This window comes from Ovis canadensis, chromosome 19, assembly GCF_042477335.2.
Source record: "Ovis canadensis isolate MfBH-ARS-UI-01 breed Bighorn chromosome 19, ARS-UI_OviCan_v2, whole genome shotgun sequence".
Lineage (NCBI taxonomy): Eukaryota > Metazoa > Chordata > Mammalia > Artiodactyla > Bovidae > Ovis > Ovis canadensis.
The window spans coordinates 66,861,402-66,873,548 of NC_091263.1; the positions used below are offsets into that span (position 1 = coordinate 66,861,402).

Sequence of the window (12,147 nt, forward strand, 5' to 3'; positions counted from 1 at the left end):
ACCTGTTGCCCTCTGCAGACCTGCTGTTCGGCGTCCCTGGGAAGTACAGCGGGGTGAGCCTGTACACCAGGAAGCGGCTGGTCTCATACACCATCACCCTGGTCTTCCAGCACTACCACGCCAAGTAAGGCCGGGCTGCAGCATGGCAGGCAGCTTTTCCGTTTGGAGTGTCCACAGTGCCCCTGGGAGCTCGGAGTTCTCAGGCCTTCTGCTGAAAATGTTCATGTCCCTCAGGGTGCTGTCTGCTCATGCTTGAGGGGGGCCACCTGACAGCTGGCTAAGAACGGGGGGAAAGGCAGGCTCAGGGTCCTGGTGCCTCCATGGTCTCTCTGGAGCCTCGGGTGGGGGTCCCCAGCTGGTGACTGCAGAGCCCCATGTGACTTGGGAGAGTGCAGCAGACAGTTCCCCAAGGGGCGAGGGCACGGAGGGGGCCCCCGATGGGCTGTTCTGGGCCTGTGGCAGTCAGAGTGCAGTGATAGGCTGGGAGTGGGGTGATCAGTGGCGCTCTGAGACAGCTGGGCCAACCCCCTCAAGACTGAAGGGAAGGTTAGACGCCGCGAGGAGGGGATCCCCAGCAGACCTTCCTTCAGCGATTGCCTTTGTCCCCCGGACAGAGAGGGACAGGCCATCTCCCACCCCCCACCCAGGTTCCTGGGCAGCCTGCGGGCCCGCCTGATGCTCCTGCACCCCAGCCCCAACTGCAGCCTCAGGGCAGAGAGCCTGGTCCATGTGCACTTCAAGGAGGAGATTGGCATCGCTGAGCTCATCCCCCTGGTGACCACCTACATCATCCTGTTTGCCTACATCTACTTCTCCACACGTAGGTCCACAGCATGGAGGCCGGGGCTTTCTCCCAGATAATAGGGCATTTCCAGATCATTCCTTCCCTGCCTCTTCAGGGGCCCAGGCAGAGATGTAGAATGTGCCAGCTGGTCACCAAAGCTGGGGCTTCATCCCCTAGCGGGGCCTGAGGGGCTTGGGTAGGTACAGGGCTCCTCCCACTACTCACAAAAAGTCCCTTCCTGGGAAGGTTTCCAAGGACACCGTGCCCCGAGACTGGGAAGGGTCCACGTTCTCTGCACAAACCAGGGCCTTCCCTTCCTCGACCGTCAGGCATGCCCGCTCCCAGCTCTCAGGATGCAGGGCCCGGTGAGCCAGGCTCTGGGGAGAGGCTGCCCTGACGCGCTTTTTGCCCTCCAGGCAAGATCGACATGGTCAAGTCCAAGTGGGGCCTGGCTCTGGCTGCTGTGGTCACGGTGCTCAGCTCGCTGCTCATGTCTGTGGGGCTCTGCACACTCTTCGGCCTGACGCCCACCCTCAATGGCGGGTAGGTCCCAGCAGGCTCCCCTGGGTGGCAGGGTGGGCCTGCAGGCCGGAGCACCCTGTGCTGGACACTTGCTGTTACCCATATTTTCACATGGTTATTTTGACACTTAAGAGGTATGTGTCTTTTCTTCTTTGAGTTACCTGGCTTATGATCATACATATGTATATACAAACCATATGTATATTTACATGTAATACATCCATAGGCGTGTGTATGTATATGTATATTCATGTGTGTATTTCCATGTGTGTATATGTGGGTAAGTATATGTGTGTATGTATGTGTTTATGCATATATGTGGGTATGTATTGTGTGTGTCTGTCTGAGGGTATATAGATGTGTGAGTTGTTTTTGTTAAGTTGCTGAGTTGTGTCTAACTTTTTCGACCCCGTGGACTGCAGCATGCCAGGTTTCCCTGTCCTTCACTGTCTCCCAGAGTTTGCTCAAACTCGTGTCCATTGAGTCAGTGATGCCATCAGACCATGTATTTATATATTTTAAATACATGTGCACATTGCTTCTCGACAGCTGAAGCCATAGATGAGTGTAACGTAGAGACAGTACGTATCTTCCTTGCTCAATATTAAAACATTTAAATTGCCTGGTGGGTCCCTTTGGAGTAAGCTTTCTAAAAGACACAGGCCATAAGCACACTCTGACTTGTCACCTTCCCATCATTTGCTTCCCTTCCGTTTCTCTCAGAAACACGGTCCTGCCCTGGACCCCACCAGCCTGTTAGTGATCATGGCCAACTGGCCTGTGCCCTGCCTTGGTTTGTCAGGCTGCTCCCAGGAACAGCGATCGTGTGTTTCCTCTTCCTTCCCTTGTGATCGTGTGTTTCCTCTTCCTTCCCTTGTTTGTAGAACGCTCGTTTCCTTTCCTAGACCTGATGGTGCTAATCAGCCCTCCACAATAGCTGTCTGCTCTGCCTCCTCAGAGCCCCTCCCCTCGCCCCCCAGAGCCTGGTGCTCCCTAGTCAGGGAGCAGGAGCCTGGGGTCTGAGAGCGCTAGGGGAGTTTTCTCTAGAAACGATCACCCTTCTCCACATGCAGCTTTTCTTCAGAGGCGAGTAGGGCTTCAGGCTGGCCTCATCCCCTTCCATTTAGTCCTGATGGCCTGGCCTGGCCCGGCGTGCTGCAGTGGAGGCTCCTCTGGCTGATGGTGTGGTGTGGGAAGGGCTGGGGAGCTGTGCTCTGGCAGCTGGGCAGTGGGGGCCTCTTCCCATGGTACTAGACAGATGGAGAGCAGGATGGTGGCTGGCTCCTTGGCACGACTTGGAAGCCGGCCTGAAAGCTGCAAGCCATGTAGACAGAGGCCTCCTGGAGGGTGGGGTTCCAGGCCTGTGATGTGGGAGTTGCTTGGCAGCCCCCACTGTGGGCCAGACCTCGCAGGCCCCCAGGAGCCAGGCCTGCTGAGGAGCAGCCGTGCATTGGGGGCTCCCTCAGCACCCTCCTCCCCCCGCCCCCACTCTGTCCCCAGGGAGATCTTCCCCTACCTGGTGGTGGTCATTGGGCTGGAGAACGTGCTGGTGCTCACCAAGTCCGTCGTCTCCACCCCGGTGGACCTCGAGGTGAAGCTGCGCATCGCCCAAGGTAACAGGAGGGGACTCGGGGGCATGGCGGTGGGGGCTGTGCTGCACCTCCTCCTGCCGAGGGAATGGGGAGCCCAGGAGCCTCCCTCGCCCCGGCCTCCACTAACACGCCCACTTCTTAGCGTGAGCCCTGTGTGGCCATGGAGCCCAGGGCCCTGTTTTGTCCAGGTCCACGTGTCAGTAAGACCACAAACCGCCTCTGCTGTGGGCTCATGTGTTTGGCCCGTTGTCCAGCTGGCAGCTGCTCTTTTCCTGCCCCACTCTATCACATGAGGCCCAGGCCCCTGGAGCCGGTCAACTCAGAGGCGCCTCCACAACTGCCAGGAAAGACCCATGTGGCCTTAGTGGCAGGAACTGGGTTCTGGGGAAAGTGGGGAAAGAGCCTGGGCCCGGAGGTCTGAACTCTCACATCTCCTCTTCCACCTCAGCCCGTGTCTGTGGGAACAGGGCCAGAGGCAGGCTGTTCCTTCACTCAGCAAAGCTTTGTGAGCCTGTGTGAGACGCCAGGCCCTGCACTAGACGTGGGGTTCCGAGGAGACCAGGGGAAACGGCCACTGCCCACTAGGCGTTCAGAGCTTTAAATGTGCGACTGTGTGGTAGCCTGGGGCCCGGGAGGGGCTGAGGTAGGACACAGCCGGCTCTCCTGTCCCTTGAGCCCTCTGCCATGTGTGAGGCTGGACATGCCGGTCTGGGTGCATGTAGCTCTCCTGGGTTTGCTCAAGTCAGCACCCCGCTTCTCCCTTCCTCAGATGGTCGGAGCTCTCCTCCGGACCTCCAGGCCCCTCTTCCCTGTAGAGCTGTGCCCATAGCAGAGTCCTTAGGGTTGGGGCACTTTGGTGGGCGGCTGTCTTGTGGGCCATGCAGTCATCGGCCCACATGCGGTGGACAGAGGTTATGTGTTGCCCTATGGCCCCGTTGTCCCCTGCAGGCCTGAGCAGTGAGAGCTGGTCCATCATGAAGAACATGGCCACAGAGCTGGGCATCGTCCTCATTGGCTACTTCACCCTCGTGCCTGCCATCCAGGTGAGGCCTCCGGGTCTGCAGCTTGGGCCGCGTGGAGCCCATTACTGAGCCTCCCAGCTGTGCAGGGCACACTGCGCCTTGCTGCTGCCCTCTCCTGTGAGGTGGCCCCTCTGCTGGCAGGCTGGCTGTCACTGTGCACAAAGAGGTCCTGGTGTAACTGGCCCAGGAGGAGGACTCAGGAAGCCGAGCTCTGGCCTGGCAGTCTGAGACCCATGACCTCTCGCCCGTGGCCGCTTGCTGCCGTCTCTCACTTGAGTGGCAGGAGGGGAAGCTGGCTGCCCACAGCACAGTCCAGTCAGGCCCCGCTTCCCAGCTCTCAGGCAGAACATGGTGAGGCCCCCCTGCCTTTTAAGACCTGAGCCCTGACCCACTCCCAATCCTCGAGACACGTGGCCCCACCCTGGGAGAGCCGCCAGCCCTTGCTGAGCTGTGGGGCTGCGAGCGGGAAGCCCACTGTTGCTGCCTGTTGTGGGAGTTTTGTGAAGGGAGTAACGAGTCATCGCCTCCTGTCCTTTCCCCACAACTGGCAGGCCTGCTGAGGCTTGGGAAGGAGCCCAGGGCCCCCAGGCTCCCCACCCTACCCCACCAGAGGGCGTCTGCAGGACGCGGATAGTCTCGGGACATGAGGGCTGACGTGCCACCGTGCACTCCGTTCTTCATTTTACTCACATTTGAGTAGAAGCCATGGTGATGCACTAGAGGTCTCAACAAGGGCAGAGGAGGAAAACCCAAACCCGAGAAAACTCCGTCTGTCCACAGAGCTTGGGGAGAAAAGAGACTCCCCTTTTCAGTTTCTGGGTAGAATTAATTCTCCCCTGTGCTATTCCTCTCCTTTCATTGGTCCAGTGTAGTCATTGGCCAGGAATAAGAAATTTCTGAGAGCCCCCAAACCAGGCCAGGCCTGGGCTCGCAGTAGGTGTTGGTCCCTGGCACATGAAGGGGTGGGCCCTCAGTTAGGTAGGGCTTTTGGAATACTGCAGGCTGCTGGCACTCAGAACTCTCCAGGTTGGGGCATCAGTACAAGGGGTCTCTGCTGCCCCCTCGTGAGGAGGGACAGAGCTGCTGCTGCAGCCTCCTTGGCGGCTCCCAGATGTCAAAGTTCCAGCATCTCTCCTCCTCGCTGTGCCTGGCAAGAAACTGCCCTGCAGTGTCCAGGGTGCCAGCTGTTGGGGGTGCAGTGGTCAGGGCCCACGGCCATGGTTTGGAGGTTCCCACGTGGGGCTGCAGCCGCAGTAGGCAGGGAACTAGTTTTCCAGTGCTGGGCCCTGAGGTCACAGTGTCCTCTCATTTCCTTTTTTCCAGGAGTTTTGCCTTTTTGCCGTCGTGGGCCTGGTGTCTGACTTCTTCCTTCAGATGCTGTTTTTCACCACTGTCCTGTCCATTGACATTCGCCGGATGGAGGTAGAAGTGAGCTGAGCACTGCCCCACCTCCTCCTCAGCCCTGGCTGTACTCAGGGGTCTCTGGGCAAGAGAGGGCAGGGCCGCAGCCGCCCGTGGGAGCTTCGGGACCGCAGCTCCAGGCCCTGACCACTGCACCCCCAACAGCTGGCGGACCTGAACAAGCGGCTGCCCCCTGAGGCCTGCCTGCCCCCAGCCAAGCCGGTGGGGCGGCCAACGCGCTTTGAGCGGCAGCCGACTGTGCGGCCGTCCATGCCCCACACCATCACGCTGCAGCCGTCCTCCTTCCGCAACCTGCGTCTCCCCAAGCGGCTGCGTGTCATCTACTTCCTGGCCCGAACCCGCCTGGCACAGCGCCTCATCATGGTACCTGGCCACCCCCGCCTGCAGGCCCGCACTCAGAGTCCTCTTGCCATTTGCATTTGTCTTGGGGGTTGCTCCCCAGGCCCTCGTGGCCTCTGGAAGCCTGGCTTTGGGAAGCCTCCCCTTCTCTCCTGCCCAGACCTTGTGGTTTTTGGGGTGAGAAGCCTGTCTCTGGAGAAGCAGCTAGTGTCATCAGGGAGAGGAGTCTGCCCAGAGTGACCAGGACGGGTGCTCTGGGATGGAACCAGGTGGTTCCCCAAGTCAGGGTTCACTGTGCAGGCAGCAGGAAATGCTGGCTGGGCAGAGGGGAGCAGGAGCAAGGTTGGCTGAAGTGAGAGGGGAACGGGGCTGAGGCCCTCTGAGGACTGAGACCCGTGGTATCCCTGGAGCAGGTCAGGCAGCTGGTCCCTGTGGCTATGCTGACCGTGGGGCCCAAGCTGAGGGGGCGGTTAGGGTGGAAAAGTTATGTATCAAACCCAGGGTGCCTCTTTCTGTTTCGGCCAGGAGTCTCAAACTCGAGCCTGGAAAGGGAGCTGGGTCTGTCCATGGGGGCAGTTGGTCCTAGTCATAGAGGACTTGAGGCAGAAGGGAAGGACAGGTGGCCTGTGTCCTTTCTCTACCCCCTGGCCTGAGGCTGGTCCTGCCGCTTTGCAGCGTGAGGGCCAAGTGTGCAGCGGGTGAGGGCTGCCCCTTCCTCCCTGGGGTCCTGCTGAGCGCCCACTCCCTGCTGCAGGCTGGCACGGTGGTCTGGATCGGCATCCTTGTGTACACGGACCCAGCTGGGCTGCGCACCTACCTGGCCGCCCAGGTAACGGAGCAGAGCCCGCTGGGTGAGGGTGCCCTGGCTCCTCTGCCTGTGCCCAGTGGCGTGCTGCCTGCCAGCCACCCGGACCCTGCCTTTTCCATCTTCCCGCCGGACGCCTCCAAGTTACCCGAGAATCAGACATTGCCAGGGGAGCCGCCTGAGCCCGGGGGTCCAGCCGAGGGCATCCATGACAGCCCGGCCCCAGAGGTCACCTGGGGGCCCGAAGACGAGGAGCTCTGGAGGAAACTGTCCTTCCGCCACTGGCCCACGCTCTTCAGCTATTACAACATCACACTGGCCAAGAGGTGGGCCGGCTGAGCTGGGTCCCCCCTCCCACCTGGTCGTGTCAGCTCACTGCCCCCAGAGCACCCGTTCCCTCAGGAGGGAGACCCGTGGGTTTGAATTCTGAATTTTCTTTCAAATAAACACCCATCAGGTTGTGGGGTTGGAAGCAGTACTCCCAGTAGCCACAACCTGAGTCCCTGGGCGGGAGGTCATAGGTTGCTGTCAGCTACTTAGCCAAAATGAGATCCACACCTCACTTCCTCCCACTCTGCCAGAATTTGTGACAGAGGGGGCAGTGATTGCTAGGGTGCTGGCGTCCGTGACACAGCAAGGTTGGGGTGCCAGAGCTGGAGGAAGGGAACCTACTGCTGGGAAGACTGTCCTGGGAGGATGTTCTTGCAGCTTGGCAGGGCAGGCCGAGTCCCATGGAGAGAGTAGAGGGGGCCCTGGGCAGCAACAGGCCCGGGTGTCTCCGCTGAGGCTGAGCGCTGCCCGGCCCAGGTACGTCAGCCTGCTGCCTGTCATCCCCGTCACGCTCCGCTTGAACCCGCGAGAGGCTCTGGAGGGCCGGCACCCTCAGGACGGCCGGAGCACCTGGCCCCCGCCCCGGCCCGGGCAGGGTGGGCTCTGGGAGGCCGGCCCCAAGGGGCCAGGCACGGCGCAGGCGCACAGAGACCTCACCCTGTACAAGTAAGGCGCACGGGTCGGGGGTGGGGCGGCCGCGGGGTGGGGGACCGGGGCAGGGCTCACCAGACTCTGCCCGATGCAGGGTGGCGGCACTTGGCCTGGCCTCGGGCATCGTGCTTGTGCTGCTGCTGCTCTGCCTGTACCGTGTGCTCTGCCCGCGCAACTACGGGCAGCCCGGCGCGGGGCCCGGCCGGCGGCGGCGGGGGGAGCTGCCCTGCGACGACTATGGCTACGAGCCTCCCGAGACGGAGATTGTGCCCCTGGTGCTGCGCGGGCACCTCATGGTGAGTGTGGGCGGGGTCGGGGGCGCGGGGGACCAAGCCGCGCCACCGCCAGTGCCCATGTGCATGCCGCGCTCCCGCAGGACATCGAGTGTCTGGCCAGCGACGGGATGCTGCTGGTGAGCTGTTGCCTGGCAGGCCACGTGTGTGTATGGGACGCGCAGACCGGAGACTGCCTCACCCGCATCCCGCACCCGGGGTAGGTGCTCCGCCCTGCCCCAGCCCCGCCCTAGCCCCGCCCCAGCCCCGACCAACCCCACCCTACCCTGGCCCCTACCTCACCCTCACCCAGGCCCCGCCCTCACCCAGTCTCCCCGCCCTTAGCAGGCAGCGGCGGGACAGCGGTGTTGGCAGTGGGCTGGAGACTCAGGAGACCTGGGAACGGCTGTCGGACGGCGGGAAGGGTGGCCCGGAGGAGCCTGGGGACAGCCCTCCGCTGCGGCACCGGCCCCGGGGCCCTCCACCACCCGCTCTCTTTGGGGACCAGCCAGACCTCACCTGCTTGATTGACACCAACTTCTCTGCGCGACCACAGCTCCCCGAGCCGGCTCAGCCTGAGCCCCGGTACCGGGCAGGCCGCCGCGCTCAAGACTCCTCAGGCTACGACTTCAGCCGCCTGGTGCAGCGCGTGTACCAGGAGGGGAGCATGGCTCCCGTGCACACGCCAGCCCTGCGCCCACCCTCTCCCGGGCCTACGTTCCCCCCGGCTCCTGAGGATGAGGCTGGCTTTCCTTCCGAGAAGAGCTGCCCGTCCTTCGCCTGGGCCCCCAGCGCAGACGGCTCCATCTGGAGTCTGGAGTTGCAGGGCAGCCTCATCGTGGTGGGGCGGAGCAGTGGCCGGCTGGAGGTGGGCAGCGGGAGCTGGAGGGAGGCAGGGGGGTCGTGGGTGTTCCCAATTACAGGTGCTCACAGCCTCTGGGCCCCCAGGTGTGGGACGCCATCGAGGGCACCCTGCGCTGCAGCAGTGAGGAAGTGTCGTCAGGCATCACGGCCCTCGTTTTCCTAGACAAAAGGTGGGAGCGCTAGGACGCCTGCCTCACCCCTAGACGGCCAGCTCCACACACACTGAGCCCTGCTTCCCCTTCCCTGGTGTGACAGGACCCACACCTGGGAGCTGCAGGAAGTCTGCCTTGATGGGAGGTGACAACTCAAGAGGGTAAAGGTGGGGAGTGAAAGAGGGCCCTTCACCGCTGACAGTGCAGAATGCAGTCTTCCTCTCACCTTTTGAGGTCAGACCTGTCTAGGTAGCCCGTCAGTACTGACCCTTCTGGGTGTTCAGTTCCAGAAAAATGCATCTTTAGAACTACTGCCTTGTAAAAACTTGCCTCCCGCTTTGATGCTGTAGACTCTTCCCGCCTCCCTCTTCACCATGCCTTTTGGCTGGGTATTCCCAGGGCACCATCACACCGTTGCCTCTGTGGGGGTGGGGGTGGGGTGGGGAGGGGATCACAGCTACTCATCCTGGGCCCACGCACCTCTGGGCTGATAGACCCAGGGCTCACCCACCCAGGTGCCTCTGGTGACCGCCTCAGTTTTCCGTCGTGCTGGCTGGCTCTTCCTTCCAGGCCCTTGAGCGTGTGTGGCCCAGCATCTGAGCTAGCGTTGAGCCTTGTTTTCTGTGGTGGGGCCACCCCTTGCCCTGAGCTGTCAGTTTCTGGTGGCTGCTGCTGTTATTGCCGCTATGGCCTGGCTTTCTGCTCACGCCTCAGCTGACATCCTACCGTGCAGCCTGGCCAAGTTCACTGGCTTCCCCTGAGCTTGGAATTCTCCCCCACTGGTGGTGTTTTGACATTTTAGGGAAAGCCCACATGCCTCAGCCTAGCTCTGAGTCCCTGGCTTCACCCTCTCCTTCCTCTGCTCCAGCTCTGTTGTGGACCATTCAGCTTTATGGGCTGAAAACCTGTGAAGCCCAGTCGCCTTACGGCTTTGGGGCCACAGAGCACACACATCTCCATCTCGGCCCGTCAGCCTGCGCCTGGGAATCCCAGGCGGTGGAGGGAAGCCTTATCTCTTTGTGGAAACAGGAAACAGAGGAGGCATTGCCTGTGTCGGAGCTGCCTTTCTGTCGTAGGGCAGCAGTGCCTTCTGTGGCTCCTCACAGCCCCACCTCAGCTCCTCTCTCCTCCACTGAAGCCTCTCCTGTGGCTCCAGGCTGTGGAGGGGGACTCCCCTCCCCCAGGCTTTTAAATTTCCAGTCTTACTCATGATGTTCCCCAGGTACTATCATCAGCTCATTTACTCTTCATGACCACCCGCCTCCCCAAGGTGCACACGGTTGTTCCCATTTCACACATGAAGTATCTGAGGCACAGAGGGTGGCACTGGAGTTGCAGGGCCCTCCTGCTCTGCAGCTGGTCCCAGCACCTGGGTGTCCGTCTTGGCCGAGGTCCCTCATGGCCTCACTGCTCCCCGGCCGGTGGGACGGGCCTGTGGAGGCCCGTGGCACTCAGCCCCGCAGCCAGGGGCTCTGAGGGCAAGCCCCCTGGCAGCCGCCCTTGTCTTTCAGGATCGTGGCCGCCCGGCTCAATGGCTCCCTCGATTTCTTCTCTTTGGAGACCCACGCTGCCCTCAGCCCCCTGCAGTTCCGAGGTGAGGGACCTGGGCAGGCCAGGGGCCTCACCTAGTGGGTGGAGCGCGGGGGCCACTGCAGGTGTCTTCTCCGAGGCCCCTTACCTGGCCTGTTGTCCCCAGGGGCCCCGGGGCGGGGCAGTTCCCCCGTCTCCCCCGTCTGCAGCAGCAGTGACAGGGTGGCTTGCCACCTGACCCACACCGTGCCCTGCGCACACCAGAAGCCCATCACAGCCCTGAAGGCAGCTGCCGGGCGCCTCGTGACTGGCAGCCAGGACCACACACTGAGAGTAAGTGTCGGCACGATCTCTTGGGCATGGGGTAGCCCAGCACAGGGGTTGGGGGGCATCTGGGGTCAGTCGGGGAGAGGCTGGAGGTGTCTTGGATGAACTGTGGAAGGGAATTCCTGACCGAAGTGTGATTTGGAAAAACCCAGAGAAGTCAGAGGAAAATGAAAATCACATAATCACATGTATTTGTGGAATCCAGAAAAATAGTGCTGCTAAACCTATTTGCAGGGAAGGAATAGAGACGCAGACATAGAGAACGGAACTGTGGACACAGTGGGGAAGGAGGGGGCATGAGCTGAGAGTGGCACTGGCATCCACCGCCGTGTGTGGAACAGCTTGTCGGCGGGAAGCTGCTGTGCGACACAGGGCGCGCGGCCCGCGCTCTCTGGAGACCGCGAGGGGTGGGGTGGACAGGAGGAGGTGTGGGGGACACAGAAAGGAGGGATACGTGGATACTCACAGCTGGTAACACACAGCAGAGACCAGCGCATGTTGTAAAGCAGTTATCCTCTAATTAAAAGAAAACCCCAAGAGCTCAGCACTTGAGGCCTGTCTCTGCCGCAGGTGTTCCGTCTGGAGGATTCGTGCTGCCTCTTCACCCTGCAGGGCCACTCAGGGGCCATCACGACTGTGTATATCGACCAGGTGAGGGCCATGGGTGGGGTGTGGATGGAGCCAGAGCCACCACGGCCTTGTTTCTGACTCCTGGGAGCTGGTCCCAGGGCCTCCAAGAGGCAGGCCAAGGCTCCCTCCCACCCGGGCACTAGGACACCTTGGGGACAGGTGGCTCCACAGTGACCAGGTCCCCACACCTGTTCCCACAGACCATGGTGCTGGCCAGCGGAGGCCAAGATGGGGCCATCTGCCTGTGGGACGTGCTGACCGGCAGCCGGGTCAGCCACATGTTCGCTCACCGTGGGGATGTCACCTCCCTCACCTGCACCACCTCATGTGTCATCAGCAGTGGCCTGGACGACCTCATCAGCATCTGGGACCGCAGCACAGGCATCAAGCTCTACTCCATCCAGCAGGTAGGTGTGGGGGCCACGGGGCCTCGGGGTGTCGGGAAGGGCTCCAGACCTCAAGCCTGTCCTGTCCTTGTCTCCAGGATCTGGGCTGTGGCGCAAGCTTGGGTGTCATCTCAGACAACCTGCTGGTGACCGGCGGCCAGGGCTGTGTTTCCTTTTGGGACCTGAACTACGGGGACCTGTTACAGACAGTCTACCTGGGCAAGAACAGCGAGGCCCAGCCGGCCCGCCAGATCCTGGTGCTGGACAACGCTGCCATTGTCTGCAACTTTGGCAGCGAGCTCAGCCTGGTGTACGTGCCCTCTGTGCTGGAGAAGCTGGACTGAGGGTGGGCCTCCCCGCCCCTCTGGCTGAGGAGCTCGGTGGGCAACGCACTGGACCTGGATTGGGGGGAGTGCTGAGTGTTGGGGAAGCTGCTTCTGACTGTCCTGTCCTGCCTCATGACTGTAATATTAAACCTTTTTTAAATGACATCAGCCAGGGGCCTTTTGAGCCCCTTGT

At 61.5% G+C, this 12,147-nt stretch overlaps 1 protein-coding gene across 6 annotated transcripts in view; it reads left to right on the top strand.

Moving 5' to 3' along the window:
• The window catches only part of SCAP (SREBF chaperone), a 96,731-nt gene extending 84,612 nt beyond the window's left edge, over positions 1–12,119 (top strand). For 4 of the 6 annotated variants that reach the window (XM_069561608.1, XM_069561609.1, XM_069561611.1 and 1 more), the window contains 18 exons: positions 19–124; positions 648–820; positions 1,201–1,327; positions 2,807–2,919; positions 3,847–3,941; positions 5,244–5,342; positions 5,487–5,705; positions 6,436–6,812; positions 7,294–7,482; positions 7,562–7,763; positions 7,844–7,959; positions 8,088–8,607; positions 8,688–8,773; positions 10,267–10,349; positions 10,452–10,618; positions 11,183–11,263; positions 11,443–11,649; positions 11,727–12,119. In XM_069561608.1, the coding sequence (XP_069417709.1) occupies positions 19–124; positions 648–820; positions 1,201–1,327; positions 2,807–2,919; positions 3,847–3,941; positions 5,244–5,342; positions 5,487–5,705; positions 6,436–6,812; positions 7,294–7,482; positions 7,562–7,763; positions 7,844–7,959; positions 8,088–8,607; positions 8,688–8,773; positions 10,267–10,349; positions 10,452–10,618; positions 11,183–11,263; positions 11,443–11,649; positions 11,727–11,972 (3,206 nt within the window). In that variant the 3' untranslated portion in view covers positions 11,973–12,119. Of the gene's footprint in view, positions 1–18; positions 125–647; positions 821–1,200; positions 1,328–2,806; positions 2,920–3,846; positions 3,942–5,243; positions 5,343–5,486; positions 5,706–6,435; positions 6,813–7,293; positions 7,483–7,561; positions 7,764–7,843; positions 7,960–8,084; positions 8,608–8,687; positions 8,774–10,266; positions 10,350–10,451; positions 10,619–11,182; positions 11,264–11,442; positions 11,650–11,726 lie in introns of all 6 variants that reach the window. The other 2 variants (XM_069561606.1, XM_069561607.1) reach the window with 1 other exon arrangement.
• The last annotated feature ends 28 nt before the right edge of the window (positions 12,120–12,147 follow it).